At 35.3% G+C, this 22,373-nt stretch overlaps 1 protein-coding gene across 1 annotated transcript; it reads right to left on the reverse strand.

Moving 5' to 3' along the window:
• Nucleotides 1-9,092: 9,092 nt before the first annotated feature.
• LOC130936569 (telomere repeat-binding factor 2-like) lies at nucleotides 9,093-14,123 on the reverse strand. The gene is made up of 6 exons (XM_057866662.1): nucleotides 13,939-14,123; nucleotides 12,891-13,140; nucleotides 12,496-12,716; nucleotides 11,576-11,660; nucleotides 10,835-10,918; nucleotides 9,093-10,361 (listed from the first exon to the last, which is right to left on the reverse strand). Exons 2-6 carry the CDS (start codon nucleotides 13,038-13,040, stop codon nucleotides 10,002-10,004), a joined length of 900 nt encoding a protein of 299 aa, XP_057722645.1. The 5' UTR covers nucleotides 13,041-13,140; nucleotides 13,939-14,123; the 3' UTR covers nucleotides 9,093-10,001.
• Nucleotides 14,124-22,373: the final 8,250 nt, after the last annotated feature.

Consider the following 22,373-nt stretch of genomic DNA (forward strand, 5'->3'; position numbering starts at 1 on the left):
CTCTTGGTTCATCAATTTATATGAGTCTTAGTTTTGACATTGTGATAAATTATATAATATGGTGTTAGATTGAGTAATTGGAAGCCTGATTTAATAGATTTGTGGAATTTAAACTTGGATATTAGTGTGAGTCAATTTGAAGCTTGGAAAGAAAAGCTTGAAATTTGCGACATTAAGGTATGGGTTTAAGTTTCGGGTAAATACCATGTAATGTGACATGAAGTTCTAGGCTAGTGACCTTAGGATTATTGTTGAATTGTTGTGGTTGATTGTTTAGTTTAATAAAAATTATAATTTATTGGATAATTGCATGATTCAATTGGTTGTGATATTGTGAATTGGATGGTGTTATTGATTATGATGTTGATTTGATGAAAAAATTGGGTCGAAGACCGTGATAGGGTGAGGAATTCCCTATTTGGTAAGTGGAGGTAAGTGGTATGAATTGTTATATGCTAATGAAATGATTGATTCTTGATTGATGGTAAATTTAGATATATGAGTGTTGTGTGTGGCTGTTATAAAATGGATATAGTTGATGGATGTGTTAAATAAGTTGGAAGTTAGTTGATTTAGGACCCGTTTGGAAATCTTTAAAAGTAATTTTTTTTTAATTTTTGACTTATGAAAAGTAGTAGTATTAATGACTGATGCTATTTTTAAAACTAAATTGCGGCTTTCTAAGAAACTGTTTAGGAGTTTATAGAGAAGTTAAAAAAATAAATTCTCTCATAATACTACTACTTTTTATCATATTTTTATAAAATAAATACTTTTAGAACTAAAAATTCAAACACAAAATAACTTATTTATAAGCTACTTTTAATATGGTCATTTATTGTTTAAACTATTTTTTTAAAAAGAACTTAATTAAGTTATTTATCCAAATTGAGCCTTAGACTTGGAAGGGTTAAGGATTGATAAATGAGTATTTGGAATATGTAGAAATGGTTTTGAAATAGTTTAGGCTTGAATTGAATTGAGAATGGATGAAATTGAATGATTGTGTGAATTTGGTAAAATCAGATTTTTAGCAAACTTAGATAGGCCATAATTTGGCGCTCAGAGTTTGGATTCGGATGAAATTTATCTTAAATTAAAGGTGGTGATGAGATCTTTAAATCGGATTAAGAATGAAGAAAATTGGACAATTGTAGAGAAGTTATGAGAGTTTGAAATTGGGTATAAAAATCTAAAATTTGAGAGTTTGCAGAAAAACCAAAATTTTTGGTATGTGTGTAAACACACATGGTTGTGCACACGCACAGGTTAGAATGGGTGTCAAAGGTCGTGCGTATGCACAAGGGGTGTGTGCATGCACGAAGGAATTTTACAAGCTGTTTTGTGCGCACAACTGGTCATGCGTACGCACAAGCTAGGATGCACTTCTGATTTGTGCGTATGCACAGGGGTGATACGTATGCACAAGTCCTATTTTCTCATTTAAACTCTATTTTTGACTGTTTGGCTTTTTCGGCAAGCTTGTAAACTTTCATAACTTCTATAATGAGTATAGAGACGGTGAATTAGAGAGTAGAAAGTGTTGGAAAGGAAATTATTGAGTCGAAATGAGTTAGAAGTGATTGAATGAATGAATTTATGTGATGGAATGATGGAGATACGTTTGATTAATATGAATACCTCCCTTTGTAGATGCAGTGATTTACCCCACTTGCTTCATGTTGAAATTAGAACTCTCTGGGTAGATGTAGTGGTTCACCCCACTTGTTCCAAGTTGAGATTGAAACTCCCTGGGTAGATGCAATGGTTCACCCCACTTGCTCTGAGTTGAGATTTGAGACTTTGTTGACCCTCCGTCTCAAGATGTGGACGGACACATAGACCTTTTCGGATTATTCTCACAAGAAAAGTGAATACCTCTTTGGGATGCGCGCACCGAGGGACTGTCCAGGGTTTGCTACTGGACATATCAGATTTGTCTGTATAACCAATAGATGAGCTTATTGGCCATAGGACAGACATGCATCATTTGTATTTGTGTGTATCGATTAGGTGTGCATCTTGTATTTAGCATGCCTTGTTGAATAATTGTATTTATATACTATTTGATCTAATTATTTTATATGTTCTCTCTACTTGTGTATTCCCTGTATTACTTTGTATGTATTTGAACAACTGAGAGATTCCTTTAGCCAGCAGTGGTGATGCTGAGGGTTGTTCCTGATGTGGTGATTGGAAGTTTGTGAAAAATTGAGAATAAATGGATAGATTAGAATCTCTTAGGTAAGTTGTCATTTTCTGGTTTAGTGAGAGCCTTAGGCTTGGATCAATGAAACTTTGAAGATTAAGATTTTCTTGAGAGTTCCTGTTACCTTATATTGTATCGATTCGACACTTTTACCCTACTGGAAACACCGGTGGTTTAGATTCTCACCTATATATTATTTCTATTTTTCAGATACAAGTCCCAGCTCTCCTCAGTGAGTGAGAGTTTTATCTAAAAGATGGCGAAGAAGACTTTTTCTTCTGTTTTGGTGTTAGAATCTCTCATTCTTTTGAAAAAATTTATATGATATATTTATTTTAAAGACTTGCCTTTAGATGCTTATGATGTATTCTTGGAGAGATAAGTTATGTATATAAACTGTTTTACTGTTGTAACCCTAGCTGGCTTAATCTTCGTGAGCCGAGACTAGTAGATATTTATATATACTTATATATGTATCTTTACTCTTATTCCTTTCTTAAGCTTTTGATCTTCTGCTTTCCAACGCACTTATGCATGTTATCGAGTGTGAACAATTGACGAATTGCCATTTATCCAAGGTTTAAATTTTTTTACAGGCTTCTAGTTTGATATTTCTTTCTATACATGAGTAATTATATCTCAGCCTTGTGTCGTAACACCAAACCCTCATTGAATTATAACTTAAGCATAAGGCTTTGAAGGGTAGGGTGTTACAATCAGCCATCAGGTCAAAATTTGTTATTTTTAAAGCAGGAACTTGTACATTTGCATTTGTTGTTCAAAACTACTTTAGAAAAATGGATATTCCAAATTTTGCCATGGTTGATGCACCAATTGTTAACTATTATAATCTTCCAATTCAATTATCACATTGGTAATTCAGAGCTGTTCTCAGCTCCTAAATTTCCAGAATTTGAAATTGCATTGTTGACTTGTATTTTGCTTCATAGAAATTCGCATCACTGGTGACTTGATGTTAACTCTTATGTAAATCCTATGAATAGTTTGAGTATATTTTATTTGCACAAGAATGACATTAGATTGGTATCTTATTGATGGACCACTAGATTTTTTTATGGCTGACTACTTCACTCTCTCAACTAGAAAATCAAGTGAAGCATGGATCATCTAGGATAAGTTTTAGTTTTCTACTGATCTTTTTGAGAATAACCTGCATGGTTGGCCTTTTTGACCCACTAACATTCTTTTATTCTCTTCATAGGTCATGCCTGCTATGATTAATGTCATGAAGAAAGATGCAGCCTTAGTAACCTTAGTTAAACCATAATTTGAAGCTCATAGGTCTCAGGCGATTTTTTTATATTGCCAACTGTAATTTTTATGGCTAAATATTCTCAACTTGGTTAAACTAAAATGGAGTTAGGGTAGGAGTAGGATCTTGCGGGAGAACTTTTTCTTCTTATCCTTTTATCTCTACTCGTCATGTTACTGTTGTCTATTTGGTGAACTAAGATATGCCCTACAATTTGGACCAGTTTATTTAGATAATTTTCAGAGATTTTGGTAGGAGCAAGGAGTGTAAAGTGTTACTTAGATATGGTTTGCATGGTCTCTTTAGATTGAGTGGAATGTTCTAACTTGTAAGGGAATATCTTTTCTTAGATTTGTTATTATGATGACATTTCTTTTGTAGTTAGCATATGGATTAATTGGATTCTATCAAGGTTTTCTTGTTAGACATCTTGGAGTAAATACAGGAATCCTTGGTCTATTTGATCCTTCAATAATAATATATTCAAAGAAATTGACTAAAATTTCACTTTTTTCAAAACATGTTACCAATATTATGTTGAGTTAGCTCCATTATATCAGTGTATTCAACAGATCTCCTATCTAGAATTGAAGGAGCATTATAATTACTGAGCCAATCAATCCACCCTTTTTTATTTCAATGTCTGTAATAATACACAAATGTTATATTGATCTCGGTAAGTACTTTGGTCTCTTAATCAATGGTGTTAGTTCAAGTCTTGGGTATATAAAGAAGGAATATTTTAGGGGGTCCCCGAATCCTCTTTATATATAGAAAAATTAGATGCAAACAACCGAGTTATGTTTTTAGTAAGTTAACTATCATTGTTGATGATGTTGCAACTATTTGCTATACAAGTGGTACAACTAGAACCCCAAAGGTAATTAGGTTCTTACCAAATTACTATTTTCTGTTTATGGTAGATGTTGTGTACATGAAATGCTTTCCTCACTAATGGTCACTTTATATAATATTTTTCATTTATCTTTCTACTAAACGGATTCTCTTCAACCCATGCAAACTTCATTGCAAAAGTTCTATAGAAGATTTGAAGCAGAACAACTTGGCCTTATTAATTGAATGTGAAAAGCTTGTTGAGGCATCTAAATTTTCTGATGAAGTTATCTCAGAGTTGGATAATAAAAATCTTATGCAACTGATGGAGGTAGAGTTTTTGTTACATGAAATTAGAAAGTTCAAAATGTGTATTCATCAAGTTTGTGGGGCTCTTCAGATTGATCCAGATTTTGAGCATGATAAAGGTAACAAGCAAGGGGGAAATACCAATATTGCATATTTTGGTAGCATTGAGGGATTGAAAAGTTCTGTTGTGAGAAGCCAAGAGGAGAAGCAGCAGCTGCTTGTTGAGAATTCTACCCTCAAATCTTCACTTTGTTAACATCAGTCTAAGGGAGAAAAATTGGAGTCAGACAAAAAGACACCGAATCAAGAGCCTGAGCACATGAGAGAACAGAATACTATGCTGTAGAAAGACAAGGTTGAACTTCAGGAGATTGGTGCGCTATTTTACAACCCACAAACTAACCGACAAGTGCACCGGGTCGTATCAAGTAATACCTTAGGTGAGTAAGGGTCGATCCTACGAGGATTGATGGATCAAGAAACAATGATTGATTGATTGGCTTAGTTAGGCATGCAGAAATTGGTTTTGAGATGTTCAAAAGTTTTAAGTTCGAATTCAGAATATCAAAAGTATAGACAAATAAATAAATTGGGAATAAAATATGGAAAAAACTGTTAAGGTTTCAGAGTTATCTAATTTTCAGATTAACTTTTATTACTAATTAATTTAATCATGTAAGATTTAATTTCATGGCAAACTATATGTGACTAGACCATAATTCTTTAGACCTTCCTAGTCTCCTCTAAAATTCATTAATTGTCAATTTCTTGGTCAATTAATTCCAATTAGAGGGTGATGATCAATTTCTAGTTTATATGCCAAAAGAATCCTAATTATCCACAAATAAGGGGATTATATGTCACGTATCCCGTTAAATACAAACAATTAAAAATTCAGTATAATATGTTTTCAAGTTGTTGTTCAAGTAAAGAGCTTTTCCAAGTTTTACAAGAACTCAATTAGAATATAGGTCATACTTCCGTTCCACCCATATTCATAAAATAAAGAACGAAAACACTTATTGAAATATAAATCAAGACATGAATTAAATTAAAAAGATCAAACAAATCAATCCATGAAAATAGACAGAGCTCCTAACCTTAACAATAAAGGATTAGTTGCTCATGGTTCAGAGAGGAAAAATAAGGGTTCTGGTAACAATGTGTGTATATCCCTGTCTAAATATACAGAGTTCCTATTTATAACTAATCCTAATAAATTTAAAATCTAATTATCTAAAAATAAAAAATAATATCTTTTCCTAAAAGATAAGATTTGAATTTAAATTCAAATTAATTAACAAGTCTTCAGCTGATGGGTGGGGACCACTTGCTTTGTCCATTTTGCAGCTTCTAATTTGTGTTTTCTGGGCTGAAAACTGGTTCAAAAAGGCGGCCCAAAATCCACGTCAGCTATTTCTGTAAATTCTGCAGATCGCGCACATCACGCGTACGCGTCAGTCACGCGTACACATCGCTGGTCTTCTTCGCAAGTCGCGCGGACGCGTCGGTCATGCGGACGCGTCGTGGAGCAAATCTTCAAATCACGCGTACGCGTCAGTCACGCGGACGCGTCGTGGAGCAAATCTTCAAATCATGCGTACGCGTCAGTCACGCGTACGCGTCGCCATGGATACTTCCAGATCACGCGCACGCGTGCGCGTCGCTCCTCGCAGCTATCTCCTTTAATTCTTGTGCTGCGGAAACTCCATCAAATCTAGCCGAATGCTACCTGAAATAAATAAAATTACCCAAGACTCAAAATAGCATCCATAGTGGTTAAAATATAATTAATTTTTAATTAAACTCAATAATTTAAGTGTAAATTCACTAAGAAAAGATAGATAAGATGCTCACGCATCAGAGATGAACAAGCAACTAAGTTCTGAAGTAACCAATGGAGAAGAAAAAGAGAATACATTGAAGGCAAAAATAGCAGTTCTGCATGTGGAGGTGGTAGATTCACAGAAAGCAAATCAAGTGCTTCGGAAAAAAAATAGTAAGTTGTTAGAAGACAAAAAAAATTACTTAAATGTCCTTAAGTAACCCTAATTCATCCTATTAAGAATTATTATATTATTTTGTTAGAATTTTTTATTCTCATTTTATTTTATTTTGTATGTTGAAAATTGTGTATATGTTGATTATGTTGAATTTGTATTTAGATTGTATTTAATTGATACATTTGGTTGAATTGTATTAAATTTTATTTTGATTGTGTTAATTTTTTTAATAAAAAAATAGTAAAACTTAATATCCATATGCACAATATATATATATATATATATATATATATATATATATATATATACTTCTCCTGTAAGAAAAAATAAACAGAAATCCGTGACGAAAATAAGACAGAAGCAAAAAGGGTGCCTTCCCTAATTAACCTTGATGGTTTCAGTGGCTAAGAGAAGGGGGGTTGAATCTTAGCCCCCTTTTTGCTTGCTAACACTTGCTGGACTTAGAGGAGACTTTTCTGTTTTTAGCTCATCCCTAGCCACGAGACATTTTCATTTTGTCTCGTCACTTGGCACGAGACATTTTTTATTTTTCATCTGAACAGTAAAAACAGAATTGAGGTAGGAAGAGAGAGAGAAGATTACACCCAGATATATCCTGGTTCAGCTGCTAAGTGCAGTGCAGCCTACATCCAGTCTCCATCACAACAATGATGGAATTTCACTATAATCATCCAGATTACAAATTGTAAAGTGCTAACCCAACTTACAAGGGGATTCCCACAGAATCATGAAACACAACATAGATGAACAAAGGAACTCTAAGACATCTATGACTTTTTTTTTTAATTTTGCACTCTCTGCCTTTTTCCGCTCTATGGCTTTTTCATACAAACCTCACTGTTTGCCTTTTTCCATGAGACTCAAGACATGACAAAATTAAACAGAAAAATACTAAACAGAAAACATTGAAGGAGAAGAGAAATCTGTTAGCTCAGGTAGCTCTGAGAACTCTGTGCCTTGCACTCTCAAATTTTCTCCTTGCTCCAAACAGTGGCTGTTCTCTCTTTTTATAGAAGAGGGAAGCCTCCACACTTGAAGCCAACACCCAAACCAACTTCTTCCTCCTTCAAGAAACAGAACCGGTTCGGCCACATAGAGAGAGAAGAGATAACCATGCAAAACCCAACATGCAATTACCTCTAGTCCTTTCTTGATCATCACTCTTCATCAATCCGAGCGCTCTATCCTTGGCTTCCTCTCCAAGATGGATTTCTGGCCCTTGATGCTTCATGATGATGATGACTTCATCTGCTTCAATCTCTTCCTCTTCCATCACTTCGCCACTCTAGCTACTTCCTGTGGTGGTTGAGCAGAATCAAAGACAAGCCATGCTTCAAGAATCTCCCTTGCTGGCCGAATCTTCTTCCTTCTTTTTGAGTATGAAGGATCCGAGATTACCTCACCAAATCTTACCACATTTGGTGATTTTCTCAGCCACTACATACTTTTGGTTTTCTTTTTCTTGCCATCATTAACTTGATGGCCTTGATGCATGCAACTTCTTCTTTTTCCTTTTGGTAGCTTAACGTAGCTTCCATGGTTGCTGTGACATGACCGAAGAGAAGAGAGAAAGAGATGAGAGAGAATAAACTTGGAAGGAAAGTAATTAAACGAGTTAAACAATTCAAGTGAAAGTGCTTTTACTTCCCTAGTGGTTTAGCATGCAGCATTAATTCTTTCAATCAAATCAATGACACAATCTCTCTCATAGTTCCCATGCTTTAACTTCTCTTAATAATTTTTGAAATCCATCATGATGGGCAAAGGAGTTCCGTTGGAAGCATTTTTGCTTTCTCTTTTCATCTTGGTTTCGGACCAAGTTTGAAAACATTCATCAACAAGATTGGGCTTTGTAGCATTGGAATTTAATTTGGCCCAAATTAATAACATTTGCTTTCCTGATGAATATTTTTTCGGATCATACATTGAGCACATAAGAAAGCATTCATTTGGGCTTGCATCAATAACATTCATTCTGGCCCAATTAATAATTCAGCTTCATAGCATGAGAAGCATGTAGCAAGGCTTATAATTGGGCTTAAACTAGAATTTCATTTTTGGCCCAACACAAAATCTGCACAACAAAATTATTAATTAAGCAAATATGAATTAAGATCAAATTAATAATTTTGTAATTAAATATTTAATAATGTTTGTTCATCATCAAAATTAAATAAGAGTTTTCCAAACTCATCAAACCTGCATGAAACCTTACTAACAATTTAGCTATTAGTTTATAACCCAACCAATGTGTCATTATTAGATATTTTTTATTTTAACTCTAAACTCAACAATATTCATATGTCTACATCATATTGCTCACATTCACAAGATTAGAGTTGCCATCGCCAAAGCCACTACACCACTATCTCATTCAACTCTTGGACGAACCCTTTGGTAGTAGAAAATAGATCCTCTCAATTTTTTTTATTTATAAAATTAATAGTGAGAGATCACACTTTACCCTCTCAAATAAAAAAAAATTAAGAAGATTCATTCTCTTTGGTAGCCTACTCCCGGCTTGACCAATGATATAGGGCTGCCAACAATGCCAAGACACCTGGCGATCAGCTCAGACCATTTTTATGGCAAAGGGTTTCAACATCATTTGTCTCGGATCTTGCTTGGACCTTCCAACTGCCCAATATCAGGTTTAATCCATTTTAGTTTTGGATTCATGTTATGGTTGTAGCTGCATAAGGTTCTGGAGTTGACCGAGAGGATGCGCTCAAGAAAAGATTGATCCCCAAGCGAAGGTAGGTGGTGAAATTTTGGTGTTTATAAAAGAAGAAAGCATTGTCAATGAAGGGATGCATGTCTAGTTAGTTTTATCAAATTTTCTCATGGCGAATTGGTTAGAAGAAGACATAACAACAAATCTTAAGAGTAAGAATGTAAGATACATGCATGACCTGGAATTCTATATGCCACTTGGGCTTTTGTTGCTGGTGGCGGTGCACTTAAAAGGGGCACCAAAATCTTTACAATTCAAGGCACTATAGAAAGTACCTGGGAAGAATTGTATCCTAGATATTGGAAAGATAAAGGATGAAGTTACAGAGTAGACATTTTCAGAATTTAGTGATCAGCTTGATAAAAAGTTGGAATGATTGGTTATGGGAAAATTAAACCACTTGCAAAAAGATTTATGACCATATGTTGATCAATCTCATTAAAAAAAACCAAGAAAGTATGAAGATTCTATACAGGTGACTATCTGAAAAGGGTGGAGAACCAGCATATGAGGATGATATAAAACCATTCTGAACAGAAAAAAAAAATGTATTTTTCTATAAATTTTGACGTCCATCATATTGACAGGCATCAAAAATATATTTTCTCGGTGGGGAAGCTACCAGATAAGAGATGTTTTGCATTTTAGTGCCTTCATTGCTGCTTTTGCAAACACATGAGCAGCCTCTGCCTCAGCTTCTGCAGCCTCTGCCTCCCTCGCTGCTAACTCTGCTTCAGCAATGGCGGCTTCTGCCTCTGCAACTGCCTTTGCAGCTGCCACAGCTGCCTCTTGAGCTGTCATGCTCTTTGCTTTCGATATATCCGCATCAACTTGGGATTTTGAAAGGATGTTGACATCATGACTCTTCTCTGCTTCTGGAGAATCTCTGGGCCTCCCTTCCTGCAGTAAAGTGGAAGAAGAGTATCTTCTTTTCTCAGAGCCTGTCGAACTTGGACTAATCTTGTACCTCTGTTGTACCTGTCAATAGGATTAAAAAAAAAACGAAAAGAGAAAAGAAAAAAAAACACCCTTATCAATATTGAATTTGACTACTTGTCAATTGAGTGTGTTAAAATGGGAGTTTTGGTAGAGGAGCCAACTGCCAATATGCTAGTCTCCTTGTAATATATTTTAACTTCTATTATATAATACATAAGATAAGATAAATCAAATTCTAATTTGTATATAGAATGCTTTATGTTAAATATATTACACAAATGAAACTAAACTATATTTTTATATATTGAAGGAATTAATTTTTATATATTTAAAGAACAAGGATCAACTCCTTATGCATTTAGATTTTAATTTTATTTTTTGATAATTTTATATATATATTTAATTATGAATAGGTCAACCAATTCAACCAGTGACCCACTTCATGAACCAGTGACCAAGTAATCTAACCGAATCAATTGATGGTTCGTTTCTAATATTCATAGCAGAATTACCTTGATTATTTTGCCAATATCCACCATATGCTTCAGTCTTGTTCGCAGTAACTTTCCAAGGTTTGTAGGAGATTGATAATTTTCCTGAAGCGATGAGAAGGTTTAGCATTACTTTTGATGAGATGGTGCATGTAAACAGACATCAGATTGCAAATGTCATCAGTATTCACTGATGTTTTAAAGTTAAGTCACAGGTTATTTGAGAAGACAAGATCAGATGAATGAAGCATAGTATGATTGGTTGAACTTTGCTATGCTTTTGTGAACCATTGTAGAGAAAAATTAACAGTTTCTAACTTGAAAGGGGAGAGCACATGCAAAGTATTTTCAAAAAAGAAATGTTTATATACATAGAAAGGACTCCAGTTTTCTAATGCGTTTTGCCAGGTCTTTTGCGTCGGATGTCAAACCTGTTTGATATTTCAGGCAACTAATAAGAAAAAATATCACTTTATGGGCATACAAGAGAAATATTTTCGGTCAGCATCCAAGTTTTCTAATTCTGCAAGAACAAACTCAAACCAAGGCCATTCGTAGTTATATCTATTTTGAAATAGAAATATAATATGCAATTCGATATATAAAAGAGAAATCATTTGGTTTATCAAGTGAAAATAAAATAATTTACCGAGAAGTCTAATGTAAATCAATTCATGAGACTGGGAAACTTTGAAGATCATTTGTTACTTGGACTTGTTATGTTTAGAATTGATAGTACTAAGTAAGATGAAGTAGAAATACCTCTATGTATGAAGCAATGGCATTCCTGTCAGAACCCCTTGGCTCCTTCAAACTGATAATAGCCTCTAATATATGATCATCCAGCCTGCCACCATTCACAAGGATATTGTTACATACTTTTCACCATTTCAGCACAAGATGGCATGTTGTCATGAAAAATGGCATCAAGAAAGAAAACTATTTATCAGCTATTTGTAACTGACGTAAACCCTAAATATAATAGAAATCAAGTAATCAACAATAACTGAATTTAGAATTAATGCACACCAGTATATGACAAGAAAAATATACCGAAGCATTATGTCTTTAAACAAAGAAGAAAGGGTAGTCCGATGCAGAAGCATCTCGAATTAATGTAGGGTCCAGGGAAGGGTCGCACCCAAAGGGTGTAACATATGCAGCCTAACCTGATAATTACATCAGTGGCTATTTCCACAGCTTGAATCCGTGACATTGAGGCCATACGAAGACAACTCAACCATTGCTCCAACGCTCTCCTTCTCTTTAAACAAAGAAATAAAAGGATTTGCTAATTCTTTATGGTATTTTCTTATGACATGCTACGAGGAATACATATGAGCATAGCAGAACCTTCAGATCTAAATCATGAATAAATAAAGTAAAAATCATGTTACTTCATGCAAAGGAAATGAACCATTGAATTATTCTTTTTGATTCTTATATCTGCCATCCTTTGTGCAGAAACATCATGTAGAGCCAAGCCAAAAATAAAATATCTCATCCATAAAATTTATCCTATAATCTTGGAACTAATTACTTGTAACGGAAGTAACATCTACAATTTTACAATGTCCAGATGCTTTCAATAGGAAGATCAAACCAAACAAACACCACAGTCATGATGATAAATTTTTTCTGTAGTCTAAATAACAGATAGAAAATAGAGGAAACTTTCTAACCTTGATAATTGTTGTTTTGAATTATGAGATGGCAATGACAGACCACATATTGCTAGGGGCTTAGTTTCGAGAACATTTTCATCATGTCGAACTGCTGTACTCAAGGCCATATGATTGTTGTCGATTTTAGGGGCTGGTAGTAGTAGGTTCTTTTTAAGGGCTAGCTTGGCCTTCTGCCGGGATCCCCATATTGCTGTGACATTTATATTCCTCCATTTATCCTGTTTACATTTCAAATCGTATGTACAAGTCATCAAAGGTATCCAATATAACTTTGCAGTTTTATTAAAACAAATTGTTCGGCAAGTGCAGTTGTGAAATCCCCAACCTAAAAGAGCAATAAAACAGCCTTTCTTGGAAACTCCCTGGAACCTTCTAAGATTAAAAAGATTTACCTTGAGGTCTACATTGGAGCGCATGCGCAAGATGGCACTAAACTCTGGATCTGTAAGTATAGTGCGCCATTTTCCTGCTCCATGTTTGACTACTCCAGCTTTAAGTGCTGCTTCTTCTTCTGCAGTCCATTTCTGTTTAGGAGCACCCATTGAACTGGATTTTTATGATAGTTTGCCTCTATAATCCAAAGGATGCTTGGAAATTCTGTGTTTCTCTCTTCTACAAGTCCATCTTTGAACAAGATAAAATCTGACCACAATCAACACAACGTATCAGCATACACATGATGAACTAATGAATCAATTAAACAAATAAAACAATTTGCATAAATCCCAAACATCGATCCAAAATTCAAAAATCCCTTCGATTAAATGTAGTCATCACCCAATATTAAACAAAAGAAGAACTGCACATATTGCAGTAACCTTTCATATTACAAGTTTAACATTGTAACAAGCACCTGGACCCGGACAGCTAAGTAACCGAATGAAAGACTTCGCCTAATTAGTAAAGCTTATGTGAACTTGAATAGTAGTAAGTCTAAACTTGTAAACTCACAAGAGATTGCTCTTTACAATCAAAAGTTTGATTCAGGAACCTAAACTAGTAAACTCGGCTGCCCTTTTTATTGTTCCAATGCCTATGTAGTAAGACCTCATGAAACAAAACAGGTATTCAAAACATGAAAAAGAGATAAACAACCAAGCACAGCCCTATTGAAGTATCAATTAATTCCAAACAGAATTTTATGTGTAAATTAGAATCCATAAAACACAGCCTGCAGTGGTCTGAGGATCATGCATTATGTGGAATCACAAACCCTGAGTGTGCTATTTTCTCAGCTTCAAATTTATTGACTTGATTAAATTCAAATTGAGCTAACAAAATTGCAATGACATCATTGCATACATTTAACAGAGTAAGAATTTCAAGCAATAAGCATATCAACATGGACTAGAATAACATGCATTCAAATATGAAGAGAAACAGCAGATTACACTTCTGATGAATGCCAAAAGTTCAAAGCAACAAAGAAGAATCATGTACCGAATCGAAGGAATGAGTGGGCGATGGTGGGAATTGCCAAAAAGTTGAAGTATTTACATGGCGAGAAGTCGAATCAATCCGAATGGTTTTCTGAAGAATCGGAGAAGAATGAGGTATAAATATTATGTGTTCTGTTCCAATTTCCAACCGTGTAGATAAACTTTAAGGTAATATTTGTTTCGAGGTATTCGGAGTTTTGGACTGAGAGCGGAACACTGTCAATTATATTTGTTCGTTTAAAATCTATTATTAAAATTTTAGTTTTTTTTTTTTTTTTTCAAAATTTTAGTATTTCAGTTCTTTTTACAAAATAGAAATCTTAAAAGAAAAATGTGTCCCTTGTTTCGTTTCGTCTGCCTTTCCAAATTAAAAAAAAAAAAAGAAAAATTCATTAATTTTGGTAAAAAAAAAATGTCCCTTCTCTAAAAATGCTTTACTAAATCAGAACAAAAGTCACACGCCAAACAAATAAAAACTATAATATAGGTGTGTTTGAATGTCATTCTTTAAAAAGATTTTTTTTAATGATATTTTTTTAAAAATTTTTTTATAAAAATAAAAGTGATTTTAAGTTTAGATATCTTATGTAAAAAAAATTTTATCTATTAATTATGGATTTGTTTGGGTGCTATTTTTGAATAAAATCTTTTTTTAAATGACATTTTTTTTAAAAGATCTTTTATAAAATTAAATGTAATTTATATTTAGATATCTTATGTAAAAAGATCTTTTTATCTATTAATTATGTTTGGATAACATAAGATAAAAGTATTTTTTGCTTATTTATTATGTGAAAAACATCTCTTTTTAAGGAAAAAAAAAAGATTTTTTAAAAAGAGATATAAATTGTAACTTCTCAAAAAAAGATGTTTTTTTTTATCTTTCTATTACTTTTACTTTTATTTTTATTTTTTTTTGTTTTAAATTGAAAAAATAAAAATATAAAATGAAAAAAGAAAGTAGGACTTCATTTTTTTATTATAAAATTCTAAAATCAGAGAATCTATTATATCTATTATATATTATTAATTTTATAATCAAAATATATCATATGTTATTCTTTTATTGTAATTGAAATCAAATATTTCTTTTTAAAATTAATAAGTTCTTTCATCCTCTCTCTCTTTTTAGCTCTCTCATTCTTTCACTCACTTTACTTCTCTTTGTTGGTCGAAAAATATTTCGATTGGAATGACTGAGATCGAAATGTTTAAAAGTGCACGTGCAGGTATAAGTTGAGAGTTACTCGACACAAGCTCGATTTCGGACACGTTATTAAATCGAGTGGGTTTAGTCGAATGGATATTCGAAGGAGAAATTGAAAGGACGCTCACAGTAAGTGAATCGAACGGTTACATAAGTGGAGAAGTTGAGGGCTTCCACCATGTGAAGAATTAATGAGTAAATGTTTATTAAGTCTAAGAGCGAGAACGGTTACCAAGGAGTGCGCATACAAAATTACACCGTGTAATTAATTATTAGTTACAGAAGTATACTATAAATACTAGAAAGTTTTAGGGAATAAAGGTTGGAACTTTACTTCAGAAAACACTCAAGCACACTCACATCCCCAGCGAGTTTCTGAGTCTGCGATCGAGTCTCTTTTCTGTAGGGTTCCATCCATATTTTTATCTTTCCGATTTACAATTTATGTAAAAACTTTACTTTTCATGTTCAATTTACCTTTCAAGTAATTTTAATTCCTTGTCAAATTTACATTTCAGCATCTTTCAATTTCCATGTCGAAAGTCCTTTGATTCGCTCGAAGGCATTTTATTGCTTTGTTTAATTTTAATGCAATCTTTTTTTATTCCAGTCAATTTACTTTTCGAAAACTTTATTTTTTCATTTCTTTTATTCTTTTACAAATCTCGATTTATCTTTTATTTTGATATCCGTCTAATCGAAGACGCTTTGATGCACTTATAAAAAACTAGTACCTGCAAAAGAAGAGTAGGTTTCGCTCCCAGACCATTAGAATCGAACCACCATCGATTTGCTAAAAATCGACAAAACAAATTGGCACGTCCGGTGAGAGAGTTTGAAATTGAAATGTCTCAAAAAGTTTATATATCATTCGGTGTATGCGATTGAGAAGTGGGAAAATCATTCACATGGTTGATGAAGTGTCAATTGTGAATGGTGGTTCCTCTACCAATGAAGCATACCAGTAATTGTGCAACAAGCGGACGTGACTTTACGTTCGGAGGGTACAATCGGAAGTGAAAGCATAGCGGTTACCACTGTGCAAACTGGAAATATTGGACGTAACATTCGTCCACGTGGTAATTTGCCACCTCCTCCAATAACTACCGGTTGGCCTCCTTATGGCCTTCCTCTCGAGTATACTCCACCGGTGGGTAGTTTTATTCCTCCTGTTCGATTTGGGAGTGAAAATGGAGGGAATAATTCTTAAAACCCACAGCAACATTCAGAGTATTCTCGTGATTACAATGTGGGCTCTACTTCGAATGCTGCTAATTCCATGGCGGTATATCGATAGCAATTAGAGGAAAGTCATCATGACTTAGTCAATCTGTTGACTCAATAAATGACCACAATTCTAAATCCTATGATGGCTGATCACGAATCAAAATTCTAACGTCTTGCTAGACAAGTCGAACGTATTGCTCCAATCGTAGATTTTGAGGAAGGTGAAAGGCACAATGCCAGGGAAAATAATAAAGGATTCGAAAATATGTTTCAAAATGAAAATAATATTTTTAATAGAGAAAATCCTCATGTAGTTTTCCATGGTCAAAATGCTGATGAATTTCTAGCCAGATTACGTGCTAATCATGGTGGTGAATGTTATCAAGTCACCAAAATTGTGGAAGAAGTGCTCAATCGAGTCGGTTTAAATGTTGGTTTTATGAATCGACCTCATTTTGTGTCTGCTTTTTCTTAAGTTGTCCAAATGGCTGAAGTGTCAAGAGGGGTGAAAAATCCAAAAATAATCACAAAATTTGCAGGGGAAGTTGGAGAGTCAACCACTGAACAAGTCACTCGATATTTGGTTGAGATTGGGAATTTAGCCAATGATGAGAATTTGAAAATGAAGTTTTTTCCTTCTTTATTAATGAAAAATGCGTTTACTTGGTTTTCGAATCTCAAGCCAAATTCGATAACGACTTGGAATCAGTTAGAAACTGCTTTTCACGCTCAATTTTATCGAGGGGAAATGAATGTGCCAGTTACTGATCTAGTTGCTTTGAAACGTGAAGATGGTGAAACCATTGACGATTATATGATACGTTTCAAGAATGCTAGAAGTAGATGCTATATTTCATTACCCGAGAGCGAAGTGGTGAAAATAGCAATTATGGGGCTAGGATTTTATATGCGTCGAAAGTTGCTTAATGTGCATATCCCTGATTTAGCCCATCTGGCTGAAAGGGTCCATCAGACCGAACTCATAAAAAAAGAGAAGGAGAAATATAGGAGTGAGCAAATATCAAAGAGTAAACCTTTTACTCGAAAAGAGAAAGTTGCTTATGTGACTATGAAGTCCTCGAAGGAGGAATTCGATTTCGAAACAGAGATCGACTTGGCTGAACTTAAAAAGGGTCCTCCATATGTTTATTCTTTACTTAAAAAGTTTCCTAATAATGAAAAGTCGAATGATTCACAACTAAAACGTGGAAAGAAATACAGTTTTGATCTTTTGAAATCTGATCAGATTTTCGATGTGTTGCTTAAAGATAAACAATTAGTTCTGCCTGAGGGTAGAACCTTACTTTCGGTGAAAGATTTAAAAGAAAAACTTTATTGCAAATTTCAACAAGCAACCAGTCATTCGACTAATAGTTGTGTTCATTTCAGGGACTTAATTTAGGAAGCTATAATGGAGGGACAGTTAAAGTTTGATGATGGCAAGAAGGAAATGAAGGTTGATGTTGATCCCTTTGATGCTGATGCTAGCTTTGTTGAACCATGTTTCGGAGTGAATATGGTTGGTATGTCTTATGATTTCGATACGGCTTTGGATGATTTTGAGTCACAAGTTCGAGCTGTGTATCCTCGAGCAGGAGATGTGGTGGACGAAATTGTGATCACATCAATGTAGTATTCTTTGTTGTTGTATGGAATCATTATTATGGCACTTATGTGTGGACACAACTCCGTTCAACTAACTAGCAAGTGTACTGGGTCGTCCAAGTAATACCTTACGTGAGTAAGGGTCGATCCCACAGAGATTGTTGGTATGAAGCAAGCTATGGTCACCTTGTAAATCTCAGTTAAGTGGATTCATAAGGTCAAATGTAATTGGATTAGATATTTAAAAGATAAATAAAATAAAAAGGGATAGAAATACTTATGTAAATTAATAGTGGGGATTTCAGATAGGAGTATGGAGATGCTGTGCTCCTCTTGAATCTCTACTTTCTTATTACATTCATCCAATCCTTCTTACTCCTTTCCATGGCAAGCTGTATGTAGGGCATCACCATCATCAATGGCTACTTTTAATCCTCTCGGGAAAATGGTCCTATGCGCTGTCACTGCACGGCTAATCGTCTGGAGGCATCACCCTTGTTGATAGCTACATCCCATCCTCTCAGTGAAAATGGTCCAAATGCTCTGTCACAGCACGGCTAATCATCTGTCGGTTCTCAATCAGGTTGGAGTAGAATCCCTTGATTCTTTTGCGTTTGTAATCACGCCCAGCCTTCAGGAGTTTGAAGCTCGTCACAGTCATTCAATACCGGAATCCTACTCGGAATACCACAGACAAGGTTAGACTTTCCGTATCCCTATGAATGCCGCCATCTATCTAGCTTATACCACGAAGATTCTGTTGGGGAATCTAAGAGATATGCGCCCGGCCTAAGGTAGAACGGAAGTGGTTGTCAGTCACGCACGTTCATAGGTGAGAATGATGATGAGTGTCACGGATCATCACATTCATCAAAGTGTTGTGCAACGTATATCTTGGAATAAGAATAAAAGAGAATTGAATAGAAAGTAATAGTAATTGTATTGAAACTTGAGGTACAGCAGAGCTCCACACCCTTAATCTATGGTGTGCAGAAACTCCACCGTTGAAAATACATAAGTGAAAGGTTCAGGCATGGCCGAATGGCCAGCCCCCATGGTCTAAGGACTAGGCGTCCAGAGATGTCTAATACACTAGTAAAAAGTCCTATTTATAATAAACTAGCTAGTAGGGTTTACATGAGTAAGTAATTGATGCATAAATCCACTTCCGGGGCCCACTTGGTGTATGTTTGGGCTGAGCTTGATCTATCCACGACCTGAGGCTTTTCTTGGAGTTGAACTCCAAGTTATAACGTGTTTTGGGCGTTCAACTCCGGATCATGACGTGTTTCTGGCGTTTAACTACAGACAGCAGCATGTACTTGGCGTTCAACGCCAAGTTACGTCATCAATTTCCAAATAAAGTATGGACTATTATATATTTCTGGAAAGCTCTGGATGTCTACTTTCCAACGCCGTTGAGAGCGTGCCATTTGGAGTTCTGTAGCTCCAGAAAATCCATATCGAGTGCAGGGAGGTCAGATTCCAATAGCATCAGCAGTCCTTTGTCAGCCCCCTATCAGAGTTTTGCTCAAGTCCCTCAATTTTAGCCAGAAATTACCTGAAATCACAGAAAAACACACAAACTCATAGTAAAGTTTAGAAATGTGAATTTAGCATAAAAACTAATGAAAACATCCCTAAAAGTAGCTTGAACTTACTAAAAACTACCTAAAAACAATGCCAAAAAGCGTATAAATTATCCGCTCATCACAACACCAAACTTAAATTGTTGCTTGTCCCCAAGCAACTGAAAATCAAATAGGATAAAAAGAAGAGAATATACTATAAATTCCAGAATATCAATGAATATTAATTATAATTAGATGAGTGGGACTTGTAGCTTTTTTCTTCTGAACAGTTTTGGCATCCCACTTTTTCCTTTGAAGTTTAGAATGATTGGCTTCTCTAGGAACTTAGATTTTTGGATAGTGTTATTGACTTTCCTAGTTAAGCATGTTGATTCTTGAACACAGCTACTTATGAGTCTTGGCCGTGGCCCTAAGCACTTTGTTTTCCAATATTACCACCGGATACATAAATGCGACAGACACATAACTGGGTGAACCTTTTCAGATTGTGACTCAGCTTTGCTAGAGTCCCCAGTTAGTGGTGTCCAGAGCTCTTAAGCACACTCTTTTGCTTTGGATCACGACTTTAACCACTTAGTCTTAAGCTTTTCACTTGGACCTGCATGACACAAGCACATGGTTAGGGACAGCTTGATTTAGCCGCTTAGGCATGGATTTTATTTCCTTGGGCCCTCCTATCCATTGATGCTCAAAGCCTTGGATCCTTTTTACCCTTGCCTTTTGGTTTTAAGGGCTATTGGCTTTTTCTGCTTGCTTTTTCTTTTTCTTTCTATTTTTTTTCGCCATTTTTTTTCGCAAGCTTTTTACTTTTCACTGCTTTTTCTTGCTTCAAGAATCAATTTCATGATTTTTCAGATCATCAATAACATTTTTCCTTGTTCATCATTCTTTCAAGAGCCAACAATTTTAACATTCATAAACAACAAGATCAAAAAATATGCACTGTTTAAGCATTCATTTAGAAGACAAAAAGTATTGTCACCACATCAATATAATTAATTTAATTTCAAGGATAAATTCGAAATTCATGTACTTCTTGTTCTTTTGAATTAAAACATTTTTTCATTTAAGAGAGGTGAAGGATTCATGGAATTATTCATAACTTTAAGACATAGTTACTAACTACTAATGATCATGAAGTAGAGACACAAAACATAGATAAACACAGCATAAAAACCGAAAAGCAGAAAGAAATAAGAACAAGGAATGAATCCACCTGAATGAGGGTGGCGCCTTCTTGAAGGTCCAATGATGCTTTTTGAGCTCCTTTATGTCTCTTCCTTGCTTCTGTTGCATGATCCTAGTAATTTTGGTGTTCCTATCCTTAGTTGCTCCCAATAATTGTGTGAAGGACAATTTATCCCCTGAGGTATCTCAGGGATCTCTTGATTTGCAGTCAAATATTCTACCACTGAGCTATAAACCCTTTACATGACTCAGAGGTGGAAGCTTTTGTCTTCCCTTTTTTCTCTTCTTCTCTTTTTTTTTGGATGTCTCTGGCCTTAGGTGCCATTAATGGTTATGGAAAAGCAAAAAGCTATGCTTTTACCACACCAAACTTAGAAAATTGCTCGCCCTCGAGCAAGAGAAGAAAGAAAATATGAAGAATAAGAAGAAGATATGGAGGAGATTGAGGGATGTGTGTATTCGGCTATATGGGTGGGATTGGGTGGGAAAGAGAATTTGAATTTTAAAGGTAGGTGGGGTGTATGGGGAAGAGTGGATAGGTGTAGGTGGTGAATGAAAAACAGAAGGGATGACCATGAATGGAGAGAGAGGGTGAGGTGATTGGTGAAGGGTTTTGGGAAGTGTGACATGGGAGAGAGTGTAAATAGGATTAGGAGGTAAGGTGGGAATATGTTAGGTGGGGATCCTGTGGGGTCCACAGATCCTGAGGTGATCCTGTGGGGTCCACAGATCCTGAGGTGTCAAGGAATTCCATTCCTGCACCAAATAGGCATGTAAAATGCCATTGCACACCATTCTGGCATTTAAATGCCGAGTGGTGCACGTTCTGGGCGTTCAACGCCCATGTAAAGCATGTTTCTGGCATTGAACGCCAGTTTCATACTTGTTACTGGCGTTCAGCGCCAGCTTTTCTTCTAGGCACATTCCTGGCATTCAAACGCCAGAATGTTGCTTGTTTCTGGCGTTCAGCGCCAGATTCATGCTCTGTTCTGGCGTTGAACGCCAGCCAGATGCTCCTTACTGGCATTGAACGCCAGCCTGTGCTTCCTCCAGGGTGTGATTTTTCTTCTGCTGTTTTTGATTCTGTTTTTAATTTTTATATTTTTTTCGTGACTCCACATGATCATGTACCTAATAAAACACAAAATAACAATAAAATAAAATAAAATAAAAATTAGATAAATAAAATTGGGTTGCCTCCCAACAAGTGCTTCTTTAATGTCAATAGCTTGACAGTGGTCTCTCATGGAACCACAAGGTGATCAGGTCAATGTTGTATAGTCCCAATACCAAACTTAGAGTTTGGATATGGGGTCTTAACACCAAACTTAGAGTTTGGTTGTGGCCTCCCAACACCAAACTTAGAGTTTGACTGTGGGGGCTCTTCTTGACTCTGAACTGAGAGAAGCTCTTCATGCTTACTCTCTTTTGTCACAGAGGGATGGCCATGTGCCTTAAACACAAGGTAGTCCCCATTCAATTGAAGGACTAATTCACCTCTGTTGACATCTATCACAGCTCCTGCTGTAGCTAGGAAAGGTCTTCCAAGGATGATACATTCATCCTCTTCCTTCCTAGTGTCTAAGATTATGAAATCAGCAGGGATGTAAAGGCCTT

The sequence above is a fragment of the Arachis stenosperma genome, chromosome 1, assembly GCF_014773155.1.
Source record: "Arachis stenosperma cultivar V10309 chromosome 1, arast.V10309.gnm1.PFL2, whole genome shotgun sequence".
NCBI lineage: Eukaryota > Viridiplantae > Streptophyta > Magnoliopsida > Fabales > Fabaceae > Arachis > Arachis stenosperma.